Raw genomic sequence first — 22,837 nt, 5'->3', positions numbered from 1 at the left:
TTTTTGTATGTATATGATGATTAATGTGAGTTCTAAATCAGTTAGTTAGTTAGTTTGTTTGTTTGTTTTAGTTTATGTGTTTTTTGTTTATTTGATGGTTAATATGAGTTCCAAATCAAAGTATTTTTGTTTGTTACTTAGTTAGTTGTAATTTTTGTATGTATTTGATGATTAATGTAAGTTCCACATCAAAAGATTTGGAGTTATCAAGGAGTATTTGATGTTGAATATGAGTTCCAAATCAAAATATTTTTTTGTTTTTATTTATTTAGTTAGTTAGTTAGATGTAATTTTTATGTTTATTTGGTTGGGAGTTCCAAATCAAAAAATGCCAGTTTGTTTGTTCATTCGTTCGAGATAGATAGATGGATGGATGGATGGATGGATGGATGGAATTTTTATGTTTATTTGGTTGGGAGTTCCAAATCAAAAATGCCAGTTAGTTCATTCGTTAGTTTGTTATTTCATTAGCTTTTTGTGTGTTTGCTTGAAAGTGTGAATGTATCATGTAGCTCACCATCCATGTTTGTTTTAAATGAGTCTGTCAGAAGCATTATCTTTAAAATAAGAGGCATTGGTTTTTGAAAGCAGTGTGGAATTATGTATAGAGGTTCCAAGTCCTTGTCTGGACTGGAGCCGTGTCGGCTTCTGCTGGGATTGTTTATGATGAGTTTGCTGCGCTTGTCTGATTACAGCCCTTTAAAAGACTCGTGTAGAGCTGATTTATCTTCAGCAGGCTGCTCTGAAATATGGATACAGACTAGTCCTGGAAGAGAATATGTGTTACAGAGACTAAAGTACATCTTTGCAAAGAAAAGGCTGATATAAAAATGGAGTAGGTAAAATAGATTATAGAAAAAAAGAGAAAAATCCTGCAACTGATGCCTATCATCATTCAACATCCATAATAAACATGCAATGTGTGTAATATTGCTTTTTATTTTCTCTCCTCATTTTCTCACTAGGCCAGAGAGGCTGTTCCAATAAAGTTATCTTTCCCAGACAAGGATCAGTACATCCTCAAAATCCCAAAAGCCTCTGTGGCAGACACTGGACGCTATGAGTGTGCTGTAACCAACCAAATCACTGGACAAACCAAGTCCATCAGCCTGGGGATCACAGTCCATGGTATGTACTTCCCTTTCTCACTTAGATTCTGCACACCTCTGCTTTCACCATTAAAACCAGTAAACGGAGATGGGATGAACAGATGTGGGGAAGATAATCAATCAATGTTCTTTCTTTCTTTCTTTCTTTCTTTCTTTCTTTCTTTCTTTCCATAGAGAGCTCTTTTGTGGAAGTAATATCTAATGGTATTGGGCCAGTGGAGGTTGCATCTCTTCTGGAGGAAAAAGAGTTCACCATTTACATTGATGCTGACCCTGAGCCAAAGGTCATGTGGTTTAAAGATGGCATTCAGCTGGATGACCGCTACATCTCCACCGAAACCACTCATCTGAATGGCCTCAGGTAGAATTTCACCAAATTGCTCACAAAATAGACAATATTTCAACTGATTTTTACTGATAATATTTCTATGAAACATATAATATATGAATATATTTCTGTTAAGATATTACTAAGGTTTTATGGGAACACTTTTTATTAACCTAAATAAATAAATAAATGCTGTAACAATTATTATTTTTTAATATTCAAAAATTAGCATAAATATTTATTAAATAAATACTGTAGAAATGTATTTATTATATATTTTTTTAAAAATTATCAAATTAAATAAATACTATTAAAACTATTTTATTTATTAAAGTGAAAATTAACCTAAATGAATATATTAAAGTGTTAAAAAAATGCATTTTTTTTTAATTTTTAAATATTCATGCAACTTATTATAAGTTATAATATATATATATATATATATATATATATATATATATAAGTATATTAGTATATGTAGAAATGATTATACATTGAGTTAGATTAATAAATGCTATAAAAGTATTGTTAGTTCATGATACCTAATACACTAACCTTTGTTAACAAACTGAACATTACTATAAGTGTCACCAGTTTCATAATACCACTGAAATAACTGTAATGATTACAGTATGTCTTTTTCTTACGAAGGTATGAGAATATTCTGGTCCTCCGCCACCCCATAGAGGAGGACAGTGGCATCTATGAGGTTGTTGCGTCGACTGGCTCCAGGACTTCAAAATTTTCATTCAAACTGCTGGTTGAAGGTATGATTATATAAAACAGCCGAACTTTGTATGAAGTGCCTGCATTGATTTAGAAACCCAAATCTAAAGCACTGTTATTTATGAGATTATTGTTAATGTCATGATCAAAGTGTTTTTTTTGTACAGCCATGAACCCAGTGCTGCCACAGTCAGTTCTGGCTCCAGTGATGTGGCCCCAGAGAGAGAGCATGGAGGTGTCTCTCCACTCAACTTTCCGACTCACATGTCGAGGTCAGGCCGAGCTCGCTTGGCACAGCCCTGTTTATCTTCATGATCAGACTAACTCTGAAAAGAAAGGACTCTTCATCTCCACTGTGACTATTGGCAATGCGACAGCAGCTCATACAGGAGAATACATCTGCTACTATGAGTTCAGCAACAACACTGAGGAGACCATCATCTACATTTATGTGCCAGGTAGGTACTGATTTGTCTTTTTGTCCCTCTTATTGTACAAGCTGGATTGTTGCAGTGATGTTGTTGGGGGAAAAAAATTGTATATATAATATGTTAGTTACATGGCAAACTGACATTAAATTTCTTCCCTGAAAAATACACACAGATCCACAAACGCCGTTTGTACCATCCATGGCTCCTTTTGAAAACCATGTGCTGACGAGTCATGATGAAATGGAGATTCCGTGCCGTGTGACAGACCCCAGCACCAGCGTCTCTCTGATTCACATTGAGACCAGTCAGGTTCTGCCCAATGTCTATGACAGCAAGAGAGGTTTCGTTGGCCTCTTCGGCGCTGGGACATATGTCTGCAGGGCCCTCATTAAAGGACAGGAGCATGACAGCATACAGTACATCGTTCACGGCTGGACAGGTGAGAATGCGTTTAATTGTGTGAATGGCAGGTGATATCTTTCAGTGCAAAAATCATTGTTAATCAGTGCTTTTGTTTTATTTTACAGTTTAAAAAAATCGAAATATTCTAAATATCGTTAAAACATTTGCCATTGGGTTAGAAACACCCAATATATATGGTATAACGACTATATATAATTACTTCTCAGTCTCTTTATTAGAATATAACCAGAAAATACAGTAAATTTGTATGCAGTATTAAAAAACAGAAAAGAAAAAAAAAATCAGAAAAAAACAGCTTTTATAGGCTAAAGTGGCAAGTATTTAGTGACTTTTTTTTTTTTTTTTTTTTTTTACATTTTGTGTACATATTTCATTTGTATTTTAATAAAGAAACTGAAAAATAAATATGGATGGACGTTAAAACATTACTAAAACAACAAAGCTGGTGGTGGCCTAAGCCTTTTGCACACTACTGTATATATATATATATATATATATATATATATATATATATATATATACATATATATATTTAATTATATACACAATTCATATGTTTTATGTATATTATATAGAATTATATATACAGTCAAACCCAAAATTATTCAGACATTTTTTGATATTTTTTGGTATATTTTTACTAGTGGGTGCAGGACACTATAGTTCATTTATGTAAGTGAGGATAGCAAAATAAAGTAAACTGTGACATATTATACCCAAAAATTCTTCATACAGTGGACTATTAGTAAAATTGATAAAAATTTGGAACCAAAAATTATTCAGACACTTTGACCTGACCATGTTTTGCTTAAGTGTTATCTGACATAATTAAGATTATTTTTTTCTGACACAGTTTAACCCTAAAATCTTGTCATACTTTATTACCGTTTTTTTTAATTATAGTGAATAAACTGTATTAATAAATGAAAAGTTCAAGGTGTCTGAATACATTTTGGTTTGACTGTATGTATATATATATATATATATATATATATATATATATATATATATATATATATATATATATATGCAAGCAGTCACATCATTACCGCATGGCACAAGATGATTGGCTTCTGCTGATCCTGCAGCCAATGAAATTGCTTGTTCAACATTTAAATAGTCTGGTTCATTGTTTGCTGTAAGCTAGTCCTAGTAATTAGAGTAATCAAACCCTCCACCTCCCCAGCTCCACCTGCCTACATCTGCTACTGGATTTATGTATGTCTATTTATGCAGCAGCAGCAGCAGCATATCCTACATGCTCACAGCAGTGTATCTGTGTATCTATTAGCAGTAGCAATTCCAGACTTGATCTGCAGCAGCAGCAGCGTAGCCTTCTAGTTCTAGTAGCTTCCTAGTCTGCCAAGACCAAATACATTGCCATATTAAATAACATGCAAAAACTATTCCAAGAGTTGTCATGATTGAATGAATGAATTTTGTTTCTTCCCCTGCCTTGCACTGAACCAACTGAACTTGAATTCATTATATTGTCTCACAGGAGGGCCTGATTTGAGAGTCGAGCTACGAGCAGAGAAGAAGGCTCTGCTGGTGGGTGAGACCATCACTGTTGACTGTGTGGCCAGAGGCAGTGAGATGTTGGAGGACCACTGGAAATACCCTGGGAAACTGGTAAGATAAACAGCTACAAAATAAAAAAAACAAAACAAATATACTTCACATTCCCACAAATCTTGTTTAACCTAGATAAAATAAAGCAATAAAAAAATTAAAAATACATTTATATTCTGCCTCTGTCATTCTCTCTCAGACGGATCGAGGAGTAAAGACCGTAAAGGAGAATAAGCGAGATCTTGAGATCCATTATACTCTGACAGTGTCTAATGCCTCACCGAAAGACAGCGGCGTCTACGTCTGCTCCATCACTGACATTATGAGCAACGAGAGCCAAACCAAACAACTCACTATTACAGTCTATGGTACAGAGATCACATATACATTCATATACAGGCACACACTATAAAATACACGATTTTCAATGTGTATGGCATCATTTCAGTGACAGTGATTAATTTGCAGTCCTAATCTTCCCTTATGTGCAGATCATGAGTTTGTGCACCTAAATCCAGTGATTGGTCTGGTGGAGACTGCTAGGCTGGATGAGGTGCGAGAGTTCAGGGTGGACATAGAGTCCTTCCCTGCCCCCAGAGTCACATGGTTAAAGGATGGCTCCATCCTGGGAGACGTTGCTGCAGAGATCAGCTCCAGCCTCCTGAAAATCAGCGAGACCAGGTGACCACGACTTCCTCCTCACCAACCTCATCTGAGCACTGTGGCCTGCTTACATGTTCTGTATTTACAATGACTAAAATTGCTGTACTTTAACATTTTCAATAATTAAAAGCTATTTTTGTGCTTAAACAGACAAAAAACACATCAACATTTATTTTGAAATTGTTAAATTAAAGCTGTTGTGTGGTTTGTTCAGTTACCAGGGTGTGTTGACCCTGATCAGGGCTAAAGCGGAGGACAGTGGGAACTATACCATCAGGGCAGAAATAGGCAACCTGACTACCAGCTACAATTTCTACCTTCAGGTTAAAGGTGGGACCTTTTCTTTTTTTCTGTACCTGCAAATTGTTTCTGTCACTCTTTTCGTTTACCTACATTTACATGTGTTTGCTTTTGCCTCTGCTTGCTGTTGGTTTATCTCGGTGCACCTCTATATCTTTCTTCACCACTCTTTACATACATTTGTTTATGTTTTTCTTGTTGTCAACTGGAGGATCTTTGTCAAGCAATCTGTAGCTATGTGTACGTGTGTAAGTGCTGGATTTCTTATGTACTGTTTGCGTTCAAAACAGAGGCGTAGAAAACAATGAAAATAATTACCCCAAGTTAAAGTAAGCGCACTGTTTCAAAATGTTACTCAAGTTTCTACATTCAATTGTACTTAATTATGTAAAAACAAATGTTTTTCTTAGCTTTTGAAATTGACTGATGAAATCAAGAGATTTTCGCGTTAAATAAACATTTAATCACAATTCAAGGCTCAAAAATAAAGCTCAAGGATATATAAGATAATAAATGGATACTAATGGCATATGAATGGCAATGAAGTCATAGCTTCCATGAAGGTATATAATATCTGTATGCATTTTGTTTCAAATGAAAAAAGAAGTAATAAATTATTTGTATTATATTGTTTTAAAAAAACTGACTTACTCCAGTCTTCAGTGTCACATGATCCTTCAGAAATCATTCTAATATGCTGATTTGCTGCTCAAGAAACATTTATTATTATTATCAATGTTGAAAAAAGCTGCATAATGTTTTTTATGAAAAAGGTCAGTTTTTTTCAGGGTTCTTTGATAAATAGAAAATTCAAAAGAACATAATTTACTTGAAACATAAATACTTTATAATGTTATAAATGTCTTTACTATCACTTTTGATTCATTTAATGCATCCTTGCTGAATAAAAATATTATTTTTTTTTTTTGTTGGCAAAAAAAATTGTGGTGGAGCCAGTGGAAATGTTGCCAGGGGAAGTAAAAATCTGTCTCCTCTTACAGTTCCCCCTGTGATTGTGGACCTGATGGACATCCACCATGGCTCTGCTGCAGGTCAGGAAGTGGTGTGTACTGTTGGCGGCTCCCCCGCCCCTGACGTGGACTGGTATATCTGCAAAAACATTAAACAGTAAGCATTCTTTCTTCTTGTTTTGCTCTGTTACCCTACAGTTATTGAAATACAGGTGTTTGTGTCTTCCTTCATTCAATCATAATTTCTCTTTCTTTTCTTCTATAAAAGCAGTCCAAAGTAGGTGACACAGTCACATCCCTGGAGATTAAAGTCAAGTCACCATAATGACATCATGCTGACCTCACTTTTCTTTCTTCCACCAGCTGTGCCAATGATTCCTCCCAGTGGATTCCACTTCCGATCAACTCTACGGACATCACTGTGGAATTGCAAATGAATGTGGACAACTACATTGAGAGTCACATCATTTTCCACCATCTTGAGAGCACGATTGCTGTGCGCTGTCTGGCCAGGAATGACATTGGTGCCATTTCACGGGAGGTTAAACTTGTGTCAAATGGTAAGAGGCCTGTTCTTGTCTCTTTAGAGACTGCTTTTTGTAATTTTAAGAGCCACAAAGTTGATTTTATAAACCAGTCCATTCATCTGAAGTTCTCTAAAACTCTCAGTGTCACAGTTTGCCATGCGTTCACAGTGTAAACAAAGTTTCAAGCTGATTTGAAACTAATTTGAATCACAGGTGTACAGTGAATTCCTGGGAGTAGATTTGCACTGAGGTTATGTTTTGTTTGTTGAAATTTCAGTCATTGTAATGAAACGTCTCTGCATTTATGTGTTTGTGTGTGATTATTTGTTCATCATGGTGCTTTAAACTCAGCAAATGGTACTTTAGTAGTCCTTACATCTGTTAGCCTCATTTCATGCCTGTCTTGTCAGGCTCTCCATGTCATTTTCCTGTGATAGATTTCCCAGGTGGACCATCCACTACTTTTAGAAACAAATCCATATGTGTTTACACTAGTTTCTTTTGGCAGGGGTTTCGCTTCACTAAGTTACAGGTTAAATGAATTGCTCACACTGGGCACCTTGATTAAAGGGTTAGTTCACCCAAAAATGAAAATTCTGTCATTAATTACTCACCCTCATGTCGTTCCACACCCATCTTCGGAACACAACTTAAGATATTTTTGATGAAATCTCGTCCATAGACAGCAATATAACCACCACTTTCAAGGCCAGAAAAGTACTAAAGACATCATTAAAACAGTTGACGTCACTGCAGTGGTTCAACCTTAACTTTATGAAGAGACGAGAATACTTTTTGTGCGCAAAAACAAAACAAAAATGTCATTATCCTTATGCAGTTGACGCAGTAAGCACAGTGAAGGCTTCCGTGTTTACGTCAAAATGCCGGCTCAGTATTGGTCAAATCTGCACATGTGAGCAGCATGACGCATGCGTGTGATGCTGACACAGGAGCCGGCCAATAATGAGTCGGCGTTCTGACGTAGAACCTAGAAGCGCTGGAGGTAAACAAAGTATGAGAATGACACAGAAGAGAAGAGATTGTCGAATAAAGTTTTTTTTGTTTTGTTTTTGCGTGCAAAAAGTATTCTCGTTGCTTCATAAAATTAAGGTTGAACCACTGCAGTCATGCCTACTGTTTTAACGATGTCTTTAGTACCTTTCTGGACCTTGAAAGTGATGATTATATTGCTGTCTATGGACGAGATTTCATCAAAAATATCTTAAGTTGTGTTCCGAAGATGAACGAAGGTCTTACGAGTTTGGAACGACATGAGGGTGAGTAATTAATGACAGAATTTTCATTTTTGGGTGAACTAACCCTTTAACACAGCATATGAGAGTGATGCAGTTTAAAATGTTTATACTTTTATGATGGCATTATTAGGTACATTAGTTTAGCTTTAGCTTAAGGTGTTGTCATAGATCAGTTTTGTACCATATCCTTCCATATTTCCACCCTCCACTTCTTCATTGCTGCTGGTGTGTTCAGGTCCGCACTCGGAGCTCACTGTGGCTGCTGCTGTTCTGGTGCTGCTGGTCATTGTCGTCATCTCACTCATTGTGCTGGTCATTATCTGGAAACAGGTACTCACTCATTCATCCACTCACTCACTCATTCACATTGACTCATTCACTCATTTATTCTCTCTATCACTTGCTCATTTACTCATTTATTCACACTGACTCATTGACTCAACCATTCACTCTCATTTACTCAACCATTTGCTTACTTACTCGACTATTTACTCACTAAGTCACTCACCCGCTGAAACGCTTATTCAATTGTTACTTACACTACCAATCAAATGATTGGTGTCAGTAAAAAAAATTAAGAAATTAATACTTTTATTCATCAAGGATGCATTAATTTGATCAAAAGTGACAGAAAAAAAAATGTATAATGTTACAAAAGATCTATATTTCAAATAAATGCTGTTCCTTTAAATTTCTATCTATCAAATAGAAAAGAATCCTGAAAATATGTTCTACAGTTTACACAAAAATATTAAGCAGCACATCTGTTTAACATTGATAATCAAATCAGCAAATTAGAATGTTTTCTGAAGGATCATGTGACACTGAAATCTGGAGTAATGATGTTAAAAATTCAGCTTTGCCATCACAGGAATAAATTACATTTTAAAATATATTCAATTAGAAAAGTTATTTTGCATTTTAATAATATTTTACAGTATTACTGTTTTACTGTATTTTTGATCAAATAAATTCAGCATTGGTGAGCGTAAGAGACTTTCAAAAACATTAAAAATCTTACTGACCCCACACTTTTTTGTACCTGTTTACCCATAGTATTTTTTTTTTCATGCTATGGAAGTCAGTGTAACCCATCAACTGTTTAGTTACCCATTTTCTTTAAAATATATTCAGAATTTTCATTTTTGTGTGAACTTTCCCTTATCCTAATGCATCAACACAGTCATGTTAGCTTCTGTGAGGGTGAGATTAAGTGAAATGAAATTCTAAATTGCACATATGTCACTTTGTTTGTGTGTGAATGACACTGCTCACCTCTCAGCCTGAGTGTGGAACTGTCCTCCAGCATCTGTAAGCACTGTTACGGAGCATATAAGAATCACTCTCTCCTTCTGCACCTGTGTTACAGAAACCACGCTACGAGATCAGATGGCGTGTGATTGAATCGGTCAGTCCGGACGGTCATGAATACATATATGTCGATCCCATGCAGCTTCCATATGACTCCCGCTGGGAGTTCTCTCGGGATAGCCTTGTTCTGGGTGAGTCAAAGTTGTAGTGAATCAGTCCACCATGATCTTGTGTGGTTCAGCCATCTTTAAGTGACATTTTGTTATGGTCGTGTGCTTGATAGGATTGTGGTTTTGTAATCCGTCCTCATCGCTCATCTACTGCACAGATTCTATTTAGGTGATCTGTGTGGTGACTGTTTGAGGTTTTTGACTCAAACATCTAAAATGGTCTTGCACAGGAAACCACTGTGGTAATACTGAAAGTTACAGAAAGCGCTTTGTGCTTGCATGCTCTCTTACACTAGATAATGTTTCTGTGGCATCCTCTGGTTATGCAAAAGAGCTAAAAGTTTGTGTGTGTGTGTGTGTTGCAGGCCGTGTCCTGGGCTCAGGAGCGTTTGGGAAAGTGGTGGAGGGCACTGCTTATGGACTTAGTCGTTCTCAACCTGTGATGAAAGTGGCAGTAAAAATGCTTAAACGTGAGTTATATGAAGTTTAACTAGTAGTTCTGATTTGCATATATAAAATGCTTGGTGGCAGACAGTGTTGGGGGTAACGCATTACAAGTAACTTGAGTTACGTAATCAGATTACTTTTTCAAGTAACTGGTAAAGTAACAAATTACTTTTTCAATTTACAACAAAATATCGAAGTTACTTTTTCAAATAAGTAACGCAAGTTACTTTTTCACATTTATTGACTGACAGCTCTCCTGTCCCCATGTTGAGAGAAATAAAGTGCAGAGGTGTTGTGTGCGCTGTGTGAACATGATGATTATTGTAGTATAATAATAAGCAAAAATTACTTTAGATTAGATTTAGAAATAAGAGTGTTGAACTTTCTTCTCCTGTATCAAATTCTTCTTTAATTCAGAAAGGCAGCACAGCTGAAAAGTTTGTTTGAGCTGCGCCCTCTACTGTACAGGCGTAAATATGCATTTCCTTCAGCCTGAGGCTTATTCATTTCACATTTGGTGTGAAAGGGCCTTAACATTTGCCAAAAAAATTTTGTTGTTATTAAAAAACAACCAAGCCCAGCCCAGGTGAGAAAGAGTAACGTAACGCATTACTTTTCATAAAAAGTAACTAAGTAACGCAATTAGTTACTTTTTTGTTAGAGAGTAACGCAATATTGTAATGCATTACTTTTAAAAGTAACTTTCCCCAACACTGGTGGCAGAGTATTTTTTTACAAGAAGATAATTTGATAATCACTGCAATACCTCATCTATGAATTATGATGATTAATGATATTGAAAGCTCATTTTTGTTGGCAATATGGTAATATAACTGGTAATATGATTGCTTCCTCAGCGACAGCACGCTCCAGTGAGAAACAGGCTTTGATGTCAGAGCTGAAAATTATGACCCACCTGGGCCCTCACCTAAACATCGTCAATCTTCTGGGAGCGTGCACTAAATCAGGTGAAAATGCACAAACACACAGATAACAAAGACAAACAGGCAGTCTCTAGGGTGGTGTCTTCGTGGTTTGTGAGTTTTTATTGTGTGGCATTTTAACAGGCGGAGTTAAGTACAATGTAGAACTTTAACCTCCTGCTTTTAGACATTTTACAAGTCTCTGATAAGATTAGACTAGTTTTATTAACACTGCTCTCACTCTTTCTCTTTCTCTTTCTCTTTCTCTTTCTTTTTGTCCACTTCTCTTTTCAGGACCAATCTACATTATCACAGAGTATTGTTTCTATGGAGACCTGGTAAATTACCTGCATAAGAACAGAGATGGTTTTCTCAGCCGCCACACAGAAAAGGGCAAGAAAGATCTAGACATCTTTGGCATCAACCCAGCCGATGAGAGTAGCAGGAGGTCAGCCAACACACACACCCACACAAAAGACGTGATTTGCTGCATTATAAAAATGTAGTTTTTAGGTCAAAACATGATGTTAGGGATTTTTTGATTTAGCTCTAGTGTCAGGATTTCAGTCTAATTGGGTAAGTGAAGTTATTTATGAGAGGAGAGAGATAACAGACAAGTAAAGAGGTAGAGTGAGCTGCCTCTTCCTACTGCCTACATAGGAAGCTATCCTTAACCATCTGGTGCTCTTTGTGTGGCGGTCAAAAATGACTGATTTTTTTTTATTATTATTTCAATGAAATGAATGTACTATATTTAAATTCGATAATGTTTTTTATTTAATATTTTATATTTTTAGGGGATTTTATGGTACTAAATTATATTTATTCAGTAGTTATAATCTATTTATTCACTTTTTGAGCATAGACCTGGAAATGAAATTTCCAACTTAAACTGTCATAAATCTTGAATGCTTTGGAGCACAGACTTAAGTTTGGTCTCTTTTTAAAGATGACACATGGCAGATTATTGCTGAAGTGAAAAGTGAAGTTTAAATAAGTGAACTTAAAAAAAGTTAAAGAATTTTATGTTATAAAAAAAATGCACAGAAATACTTTTTTCAATTTTTATATGAATTATATATTTTCCAAAAGACGTTTTACTGTAAAACTGCATGAAAATTCAAAGCCATAAATGTAAACACATTTTGAGCTTGATATCTCAAAAATTGAGATCAATCTTGAGAAAGATTTTGTTTGGGGTGCAATACAAAAAATTTCCACTAGATGAAATTCGTTTCCCATTCATTTCCAATGCGGTCATGTTTAAGCATTCTCTGTAAGGTGATTTTTGAATCATGTCCATGATTTTTTTTTTTTTTTTTTTTTTTTTTTTTTTTCACATTGCAAGTCCCAAAACCTTTACCAAGTTTTGTACCATTCCGATGAAGTAAAAAAAAAAAAAAAAAAAAAAAAAAAAAATTGACATTTTTCTGTCAAAAAGCACATCCTCTATTATATAAACTAGAGATTTGGAATGCTCTAAATAGGCGGTATCTTGCATGGCACAAAAATAGCACAGGAAACTCAACTTCATAGAGTTAGACTTCATGTAATTACAGCATTAGTATGTTGCTAAGCTAATACACAAAAATACATCGCTCACACAAATATTGGCAAAATAATCTATTTATTGACACTTTTCTGTATTAAATGAAATAACACTTTTTATTTATAATCAACATTTCTCTGAGGCAACGTCATTATAGTATTATATTATCTTTATTTATTTTAAATTTTAGTACATCAACTTAAACTCATTTTATTTACATAAGTTGCCAAGGCAAAATCTCAAATTTTCAAAAACTAAAGTTTTTTAGTTTATGGTTTTTTTAATAAAATATTTATATTTTATTTAATTTCAGCTATGAGCAGAATATATTAAGTGCTGCCTTAATTTGGCCAAAATGAGATATCTTATGAGGCAACATTATTGAGTTACTCACAAGGTTTTGGAACAAAACAAAAGTGGTACATTTGTCATATTTCAGAGAACACTCAGGGGGTTACTGGTATGATGTAAACCACTGTGAGAAGATTGGTGATCTAATCTCTGCACATTCACTTACAGTACACATCAGATCTACTATAAGATGATCTAATCATTCGTTAGCATGGCCGACAATACAGACAGTCTGAGTGTTTTCATTTGGCTAGAGTGACCTTACACAGCATGATGTTCTCCCCTGACTTATTATTTCTGTATTTATGTGTGTGTGCAGCTACGTCATCCTGTCTTTTGAGGGGAAAGGTGATTATATGGACATGAAGCAGGCAGACACCATGCAATACGTCCCCATGCTGGAAATGAGTGAAGCTTCAAAATACTCTCCCATCCAGAGATCAGACTACGACCATCCTCCCTCTCACAGACAGTTAAATGGTAAAAGAACTGTTTTAAAGGAATAGTTCACTCAAAAATTAATATTCAGTCATCATTTACTCTCAAGTCACTTTAAAAAAGTATGCAAAAGCATCATAAAAGTATAAAAGTGCCTTCTGAAATCATAGTATGATAGCTTTGTGTGAGGAACAGTTTGTACTGAATTAGTCCGATCAGCTGATTCATTGAAAAGATCTAAATCCATAAATGATTTATTCCCGAATCATGAACTCTCACCAAGCAGAGCTAAAGCACATGTCAAGATTAAGAGTGGAAAAACATCTTAAATTTTAGACTATTAATTATACAAATTTACAAAGCTATTGTATGACTTAAAGAAGTTTGAGAAGCTCTAGTTCATTGAAATTGCATTGAAAAGAGCATGAAAAACTATTCTCCCTGTGTGTTGTCTGGAAAAAAAGAAAGTCATACAGGTTTGGAAGAACATGAGGGTGAATAAATAATGACAGAGTATTTATTTTTGGGTGAACTATGTCTTTAACTATAAATCACATCTCCTCCTCTTTCCTTTTCCTGTTCTGTTTTCTCATTCTTAATCCTCCTGTTTTTTTTTCTTTTGGCACTTTATTTTTCGGTCTATCCCTCGTTTACTGCACGTACTCTGGTTGGTTTGGCATGTTGTGGTCTGGTTTGGCTTGGCTGGTATTTATAGGACACACACACACACACACACTGATGTTTAGCTAGTGATAGCAGAGAGGTCCACCCATGTCACTGCAGTCTGTGCACTCTGCAATTACAGATGGTAATTGTAGCATCTTAATGCATACATCCTGCCATTCCTCAGATTTTACACACACAAAATCATTTTAAGCATGCAGTTCTAATTCAAAATGTGTTTGTGTGAACAGCAGACAGTGAAGTTGAGAACCTTCTCTCAGATGACACCAATGAAGGCCTGACGACAGTGGACCTCCTCAGTTTCACCTATCAGGTGGCTCGAGGGATGGAGTTTTTGGCCTCTAAGAACGTAAGTTAAATCCTGTTTGTGCAGGATAACTGCCTTTGTCAGTTTAGTCTGTAAACATTTGCTTCAAAACACTTTTGATCTTGCTTATACATGCAGTTTAGACATAACATTGATTCAGACATAACATTAAAGTGATTCTGGATGTCTTTGCGGAGGAGGTGACTTGATGGCAGGTTTCTATATTTGAGAAAATGGTCGCCTGAATGCGCTGTGGCTGTATAGTTAAAATACATAGGATTGAGGGTTTGCAGAACTTCCCTGGTAAACTGAAACCTCTCAGGAGAGAGGCCCAGCAGTGAACATGATGTTGCTATCATTTCATGTTATAGCAACTATTAATTAGACCTCTTGTTTAAAATTTGGTAACAGAGGGTTTACTAAATCTCATCTCACAAAGGTGGACTTTCTAGACCACCCTTGAAGAAAGACAGAGAGTGGGACTGAGGGAGAGAGTTGAGGAAAGGAAATAGAGCATGAACAGATAGATAAAGCTCTGATTCCCAACCAGGGGTTACTTAAAAATATTCTAGAAGGATATTAGGTAACTAGATATTTCTTTGGTAAACTTAGAAAATATTAGGACTGTTAAATAAAATAATAGTTCAAATAAAACCGCTTGTAATTAAAAGAAATCCTGATCAATAATTTTCAAAAAGAAAATATAATGTGTGCAATTTTACAATATTTGTATAGATATTTGTGTGGCGCTCATGTATGAATGTGCTACTTGGTGTGTCTGTTTATCCTTTTGTGGTTTAAAAATTATAATACTAATTTATATAAAATATAAATTCAGTGTAGTATAGTGCTAAACAAATTTTTGAGCCTTTTGATGGGGCTGTAAGGGTACATGACAAAAGAAAAGGTTGGAGAAGACTGTGTTAGACTACATGGGATGGAGAGAAATGGGAAAAGATAAATAAATATGTTTGACCATCTCAAATAAATTATTTTTTCTATATAATACAACCCACTAAAACTGAACTGAATCTCTCTGTACCAAACACGCTCACATGTTTATTCTGTTTTTCCCTTTATTTCTCACAGTGTGTACACAGAGACTTGGCTGCACGTAATGTCCTGCTGTCTCAAGGCAAGATAGTGAAGATCTGTGACTTTGGGCTGGCCAGAGACATCATGCACGATAACAACTACGTCTCCAAAGGAAGTGTGAGTGGTTGTCTTAGTCCTAATGTGGTGTTTTTGATTATTCGTCTTAGATTATGGATATTTCCAGTGTTTTAACATGTCCTATTTTGGCAAAAAGAGCTGGAACAATCGTCTTTTAATACTTTGCCTTTTTGTCTCTCACACAACAGACCTTCCTTCCAGTGAAGTGGATGGCCCCAGAGAGTATTTTTGATAACCTCTACACTACACTCAGTGACGTCTGGTCTTATGGCATCTTATTATGGGAGATATTCTCTCTTGGTATGTTTAATATAACCATAAGTTTGTTTAGAATTTATTTCCAAACTTTACAAATGCACAGTATATAATGTGTTTTTGTCTATTCTGTAGGAGGGACGCCTTATCCAGGTATGGTTGTGGATTCCAGCTTCTACAACAAGATCAAGAGTGGATACCGGATGGCGAAACCCGAGCATGCTTCCAGTGATGTGTACGTTCCATCTCGACTGTTTTGCTGCGCTTGACTCTGGTTGGCGCAGATATCTAACCAATGTGCTATTGTTTGTCGATGTGCAGCTATGAGCTTATGATGAAGTGTTGGAACAGTGAACCAGAGAAGAGACCGTCTTTCCACTGCCTGAGTGATACGGTGGCCTCTCTGCTGCCCTCAGGATATAAGAGGGTAAGCCTGCAACATGAACACTAGATTTCAAGTTTTCACTGTTTATCACTCTCAAAATTTTATTCAAAAATGATTTTGAAAAAAATGAACAAATATGAACAAAAACTTGAATAACAAAAAACAAAAATATCTGATGTAGTAATTAATCTCTTCCAAGACATCTGATCCATGTATTTTGCCAAAAAGAACCACCAAATTAGACAAGAAGGGGGTATCTATGGAAGCTTGTGTCTGCCACTGAATTAAAATAAAAAAGGTAATTGCAACTTTTTTTGCAATCTCACAATTCTGACTTTTTTTCTTGTAATTGCAAGTTTAAATGTCGCAATTCTGACTTTTTTTCTCAGAATTACATGATATAAAGTCACAATTGCGAGTTATAAAGTCAGAATTGCATAATATAGAGTCGCAATTGTGACTTTTTTTCTCAGAATTGTGTTTCTATCACGCAATTCTGACTTTATAATTGTGAGTTATAAAGTCAGAATTGTGAGATATAAACTCGCAATTCTGAGAAAAAACACACTAGCTGAAGCGCTGGTGTGCTCATCTCTGTTAGCGGTCTGGCAGTGTTGCTAATGATGACATAGACATGGCCAAGGCCTCAAAGCCTAGATTGACACACTGCATTTAAGCCACAGGAAGTGGGAAGCCATTTCCACCGTACTTTTATCTGGGCCATTTATTAGGGCATGGTTTATATAAACTCTTTTATCCCTACAATTGGACATTATAACTCGCAATTGTGAGTTTATATGACACAATTCTGAGAAAAGAAGTCAGAATTGTGAGATATAAACTCACAATTGTTAGTTATAATGTCAGAATTGTGAGAGAAAAAAAAGAGTTTATATAAAATTGATGACACCACAATAATTAATAGTATTATAAAGTATGAAAACTATCCTAAAACTAAATTACATAGCAATTTACAATAGTCATCTTCAAAGAAAGAAAGAAAAGGAATAAATGCTATTTATTTATATACCATTAAAATTACATAAAACTAACCTGAAAATGAAAACTATAATTCAAAAAATAAAATAGTGACATTTTCTAAACTATAGTAAAATATACCACCATGCCCTAATAAATGGCCCAGATAAAAGTATGGTGGAAATGGCTTCCCATTTCCTGTAGCTTAAATGCAGTGTCAATCTAGGCTTTGAGGCCTTGGCCATGTCTATGTCATCATTGGCAACACTACCAGACCGCTAACAGAGATGAGCACACCAGCGCTCCAGCTGGCTAACGCCCCAACAAGGCAAAACCCAGCAGTGCTAATGACCAGGAGCATACAGTTAGCGTCCACCAGCTAGCCATAATTGCTCTATTAAACAGACACCACACGTGGAACTTCAAAACTCTGCTTCCCAGAGTCACATGGCCCAGGGAATAACTAGCTCCTATTATAGCACCTTGGGCAGGGGTGTGGTATGAAATGCGGTTCGTAAATAGGCCTGTAAGCTCTCAAGTAACCACAGAACGCTTGCAGAAATGGGGCAGAACATCGGGGTTGAGCCGTGTTTATGGTGGCGTTGAAGTGCTATTTACAACTACCAGAAATGATTCAATTTCTCCCCCATTTCCTTCAGTATTTCCTTCATGGCAGGCTTAATTTGAGATTAACTACAATGTTTATGTCACATAAATCCTATTCGAAAAACTTATTTTCTATTCTATGCTCCTTTTGAAGGGTCAAGCCTCAAAGGGGCAAAGACCCCTATTGAAATCATTAGTTTTCTTATTATTATTATTCTGCTCATGAGTCTATGGCAGCCCATAGAACCATATGGTAACAAGTTATGAAATTTGGCACACAGATAGAGGACAGTCTGAAATGTTACCATAGCAATTTTGGAGTCTCTACCTCAAACCCTCTAGCGCCACCAACAGTTCAAAGATTCACTCATGTTTATGCTCATAACTTTTGATACAAAATGTTTGTTTTTCCTCAACGAATTTGATGGCGAGCACGCAAAAATGGATTTGATGCTGTATCTTCACAACAATTTGGTGAATTGACACCAAACTTGGTATATGTCATTACAGGCATGACTTGGGGGTACATGCACAGTATTGTCACAGCACCATCTACTAGTGCCGAGATAGGAAAAATGGCTATTTTTGCTTATAACTTTTGAATGTCTTGTCCTAAAGTCTTAAGAATATCCAGTTTTCTTTGGTCGGCCATTTTGGGCATGAACATATCGTTACAAAACTCGGTATCATCAAGGCCAAAATTTGTCCAATTTGTACGGAATTTGGTATGTGGCATCTACAGATACTCATGACAAAAAGTTAATAAAAGATTTTTGATAGACCCAACAGTTTTTTATACCGCGTCAACAAATTTGACTGCGAGCACGAAAAAAAATGGATATGTGGCTGTATCTTTGCAAAAGTTTTATGTATTGACACGAAACTTGTTACATGCCATCACAGGCATGACTTGAGGGTGCATGCAGAGTTTCATCATAGCGCCACCTACTGCTCAGAAGTTATAAACCATGTTATAAGTGCTTTAACTGATGTAATTTAAACAGCTTTATCCTAACCTCATGATCGCAGATGTCCACAAATATTTCCTTTTCTCCCCTTATTCAGCTTGACCCCGTAATTGCTGCTTGCAGCTATATTTCTACTTGTTATTGCTGTAATACTCTTTCAGTTTTATTTTTATATTTTATTTGTATTATTTTTATATATTACATATTTTTAATGTTTTTTTACATATTTGAATATTATTTATTTATAACTTTTTATATTGTATTTATATTTCCCTTGATGTGCAGTGTTATGAACGCGTGAATCATGACTTCCTGAAGAGCGATCACCCCGCTGTGACTCGGGTGCAGTGTATTGACAACGATGATGATGCGTACATGGGCGTGCTCTACAAGAACCAGGGCAAACTGAAGGACCGCGAGAGCGGCTTTGATGAACAAAGACTCAGCTCTGATAGCGGTTACATCATTCCTCTGCCAGACCTCGACCCACTGTCAAATGAAGACTACAGCAAGAGGAACCGCCACAGGTACCCACCAATCACATTATATTCCTACTTTGGGGTATTAGGTTAGGATGATGATTCTTACGAATTTTGGACATATACACTACAGTTCAAAAGTCTGGGGTCAGTAAGTTTTTTTTATTTTATTTTTTTTATTAAATGAATACTTTTATTCAACAAGGATGCAATAAATTGATGAAAAGTGACAGTAAAGACATTTATAATGTTACAAACGATTTCTATTTCAAATAAATACTGTTGTTTTGAATTTTCTATTTATCAAAAAATCCTAAAAAAAAAAAATGTATTACCATTCCCATAATAATATTAAGTTTTCAACCAAATCAGCATATTAGAATATCTGAAAGATCATGTGACACAAAAAAAATTACTATTGACAATCTCATATCATAAATGGTATCAAAAAAAATTCCATTACTCAGTACAATATGAATGACTGAATTGTCCTCTCTTTTTCTCCGTAGCTCTCAGACGTCAGAGGAAAGCGCAATAGAGACAGGCTCTAGCAGCTCCATGACCAAGCGTGAAGGAGAGACCCTGGAGGACATCACCTTGCTGGACGAGATGTGCTTGGACTCAGGAGACCTGGTGGAGGACAGTTTCCTGTAAGAGAAAGATGCAAAGAGAGAGAGAGACATCTACAGACAAACATTCCTCTGATTCATTACAAGTTCATGGATCTCTCTCTGCGTCCTTCCATCATATTTTCCTCACTACACTCTCCTGAAGCCTTCAGAAGAAAAAAAATAATAACTTTGATGCGTGAATGTCATTGATGTTTTTGGATTAGACATCGCCCTCTACAGGTCTGGAGGAATGAGCAGTGCACCACAGGACTTTATGAGCTCTCTTGATGAGACTCAGTAAGTGGTTAAGTGACTCTAATGAAGCTAAGACCAATGAGAAGGGGAAGTGGAGTAGATATTTGTTTCTGTATATCATTTCACTTATGTTTGTAATGTGATTGTGTTTGTTTGTGCGTGTGTCAGTGAATTATATGATCTTTATTTTGACGGGCATTCCGATCAGCAATATAAGCATGTCATTTAAAATTATATCAGTGACCTGGTGGTTTCACAACTGCTACCTTTCAAATGAATCCATCTGAGCTACAAAAAACCACTATAAACATTTAAAAGTGCAATGTGTACATTTTAGGAGGATCTATTGACAGAATTGCAATATAATATACATAACTATGTTTTCAGTGGTGTATAAAGACCTTACATAATGAACCGTTATGTTTTTATTACCTTAGAATGAGCCATTTCTATCTACATACACCGCGGGTCTCCTTACATGTCAAGTCGCCATTTTGCGCCGGCATGTTTCTACAGTAGCCCTAAATGGGCAAACAGAACACGTTTGCTTGACTGGCTACTCTCTGCTGTCTCAGACGACGACATCTTTGTCCTGTGCTGGCCACCATAGCTTCTCAATATTGCAATTCACAACCTCACTGCTAGATGTTGCTAAAATTTACGCACTGCACCTTTAAAAAACAGCATAACTGGGTCAACATTCAACTATTTTGAATCAGGACTGTTTTTCCCACAGTTTTACAAGACCTTAAGTAATTTGAGGAGCAGTACACCAAACAGCACAAACCCTATAAGACATAGGTTTAATGTAACTGATCATATATCGTCATTGTCTCAATAAGTGTGGCAGTTTGAATTTTATTTTTGTACTGTTTGGATAGTATGGATATATTATTTGTGAATACTGGGCTTGGAAATTATGTAGTCCTAAATGAAGAAAATGGCAACTGTGTTTTGACCTGCGAGTCACATGTATTTTTGTGACATCAACCTTTATAAGATGCTGATATGACACTATTTATGACATCTTTATGTGTGGCCAAAGTTTTTACCTAACTGAAGTGAAGAATTTTCTGATTTCTTAACTAGTATGTTAGTCTGAGGCATTACTGATATTCAAAGCTAATCTCTTGAAAAAGATTATCCAAATGAAATGGCTTATCTCGTGAAGTTTCACATCATCTTTTTGGGCTTTTACCTAGATTTGAAGCTTGTACTGCAGTATAGTAATTAGGAAAGTCTTTGTGAATCAGTGAAATCAAGTTGTTACATTTTCAGTTTTCTCGGGTTCTGCTCCAAGTTGTACCTTCTTGTTAATTGGATTTCATATCAACCAAAGGGAAATAGAGATAATCATGCCCTGCCAGAAGTGCTAGTTTGCTGCTTGTGAAGATTTGTGTGTCCCCCCAAGAGCAAAGCAATTGAAAATCATAGTGTAGATTTACACCTATAGCCAAATCCTGTAGTCTTGAAGCATCTTAGAGACACGTCATTTAGATTTTCTACTTTGATGTTATACATCACTGTTTGTTGTAAATGTGTATCAATGTATAACAGGACTTCAGCATATCACTGCCTGCCCCATCTTCACCCTCTACTGTGGCACGTCGAGAGGAGAGAGAGATATATTAAAAAAAAAAAAAAACTGTTGCACTTTTTAAAACTCTTCTTCTGAATTTTTATTCTAGCATTTCTTTATTCTGCTTTTTGTGTGTGTGAGTGTGTAGACGTTCAAAATTTGTCTGTGCTGAAAAAGGAAAGCAAATGATTCTTAAAGAGACAGTAGAGTGAATGTTCTTGTGCAGGAAGAGGGGAAACAAAGGAGAGGTATGAAGTATATTTTATGGTACAATATGTGTAATTCTAGGTAGTTATTCCCTTTAACAGATGTTATTCTTTTGCTATAATATGCATTATGACCATGTACATTCAAAAGATTTATATTTCAATAAATGAGATTTAATTGACTCTGTGGTTGTGCATTTCTATCTTTCAATTTTATTTTATTTCTGATTATAAACAAATGATGCAAGAGTATACAACCAGACAGATATTTGGTTGATTATCTCATATAAACAAAAATTCCAATATCTGGAATATTGCTATAGCACAATAAAGCCTGGCGTACATTCAGACATGACTCCCCTGTTTAAAGAATGGAGTTAAGGTTGGGGCAAGTTGTCTCATGTTGTAAACTATGACATGTAAACTGTCATTTTAACTTAATTTTACCTTTTTAAATTTTTGTCGTTCCCAATAAATAGCTTTGTGTTGCATAATTGTTTAAAGGGTTAGTTCACCCAAAAATGAAAATAATGTCATTTATTACTCATGCCGTTCTACACCCGTAAGACCTTCGTTCATCTTCGGAACACAAATTAAGATATTTTTGTTGAAATCCGATGGCTCAGTGAGGCCTCCATAGCCAGCAATGACATTTCCTCTCTCAAGATCCATTAATGTACTAAAAACATATTTAAATCAGTTCATGTGGTTTGATATTGAGACAGTGGTTCAATATTAATATTATAAAGCGACGAGAATATTTTTGGTGCGCCAAAAAACTAAATAATGACTTATATAGTGATGGCCGATTTCAAAACACTGCTTCCGGAAGCTTCGGAGCGTTATGAATCAGCGT

General features: G+C 35.8%; 1 protein-coding gene across 3 annotated transcripts in view; it reads left to right on the top strand.

The window, feature by feature from the left end:
- Positions 1-22,163, top strand: part of pdgfra (platelet-derived growth factor receptor, alpha polypeptide) — a 28,348-nt gene extending 6,185 nt beyond the window's left edge. For 2 of the 3 annotated variants that reach the window (XM_051875287.1, XM_051875285.1), the window contains exons 6-29: positions 966-1,128; positions 1,284-1,470; positions 2,089-2,204; positions 2,331-2,621; positions 2,767-3,033; positions 4,519-4,649; positions 4,789-4,957; positions 5,081-5,270; positions 5,467-5,582; positions 6,554-6,680; positions 6,887-7,083; positions 8,542-8,636; positions 9,676-9,808; positions 10,153-10,257; positions 11,092-11,202; positions 11,452-11,605; positions 13,377-13,537; positions 14,410-14,528; positions 15,576-15,698; positions 15,848-15,959; positions 16,050-16,149; positions 16,236-16,341; positions 19,137-19,378; positions 19,840-22,163. In XM_051875287.1, coding sequence (XP_051731247.1) covers positions 966-1,128; positions 1,284-1,470; positions 2,089-2,204; positions 2,331-2,621; positions 2,767-3,033; positions 4,519-4,649; positions 4,789-4,957; positions 5,081-5,270; positions 5,467-5,582; positions 6,554-6,680; positions 6,887-7,083; positions 8,542-8,636; positions 9,676-9,808; positions 10,153-10,257; positions 11,092-11,202; positions 11,452-11,605; positions 13,377-13,537; positions 14,410-14,528; positions 15,576-15,698; positions 15,848-15,959; positions 16,050-16,149; positions 16,236-16,341; positions 19,137-19,378; positions 19,840-19,984 — 3,660 coding nt within the window. In that variant the 3' untranslated portion in view covers positions 19,985-22,163. The remainder of the gene's footprint in view (positions 1-965; positions 1,129-1,283; positions 1,471-2,088; positions 2,205-2,330; positions 2,622-2,766; positions 3,034-4,518; positions 4,650-4,788; positions 4,958-5,080; positions 5,271-5,466; positions 5,583-6,553; positions 6,681-6,886; positions 7,084-8,541; positions 8,637-9,675; positions 9,809-10,152; positions 10,258-11,091; positions 11,203-11,451; positions 11,606-13,376; positions 13,538-14,409; positions 14,529-15,575; positions 15,699-15,847; positions 15,960-16,049; positions 16,150-16,235; positions 16,342-19,136; positions 19,379-19,839) is intronic. The other variant, XM_051875286.1, reaches the window with a different exon arrangement.
- Positions 22,164-22,837: the final 674 nt, after the last annotated feature.

Source organism: Ctenopharyngodon idella, chromosome 20, assembly GCF_019924925.1.
Source record: "Ctenopharyngodon idella isolate HZGC_01 chromosome 20, HZGC01, whole genome shotgun sequence".
In the NCBI taxonomy this organism is placed as follows: Eukaryota; Metazoa; Chordata; class Actinopteri; order Cypriniformes; family Xenocyprididae; genus Ctenopharyngodon; species Ctenopharyngodon idella.
The sequence above is the reverse complement of the archived record's forward strand: the minus strand, read 5'-3'. Positions and strand labels throughout refer to the sequence as shown.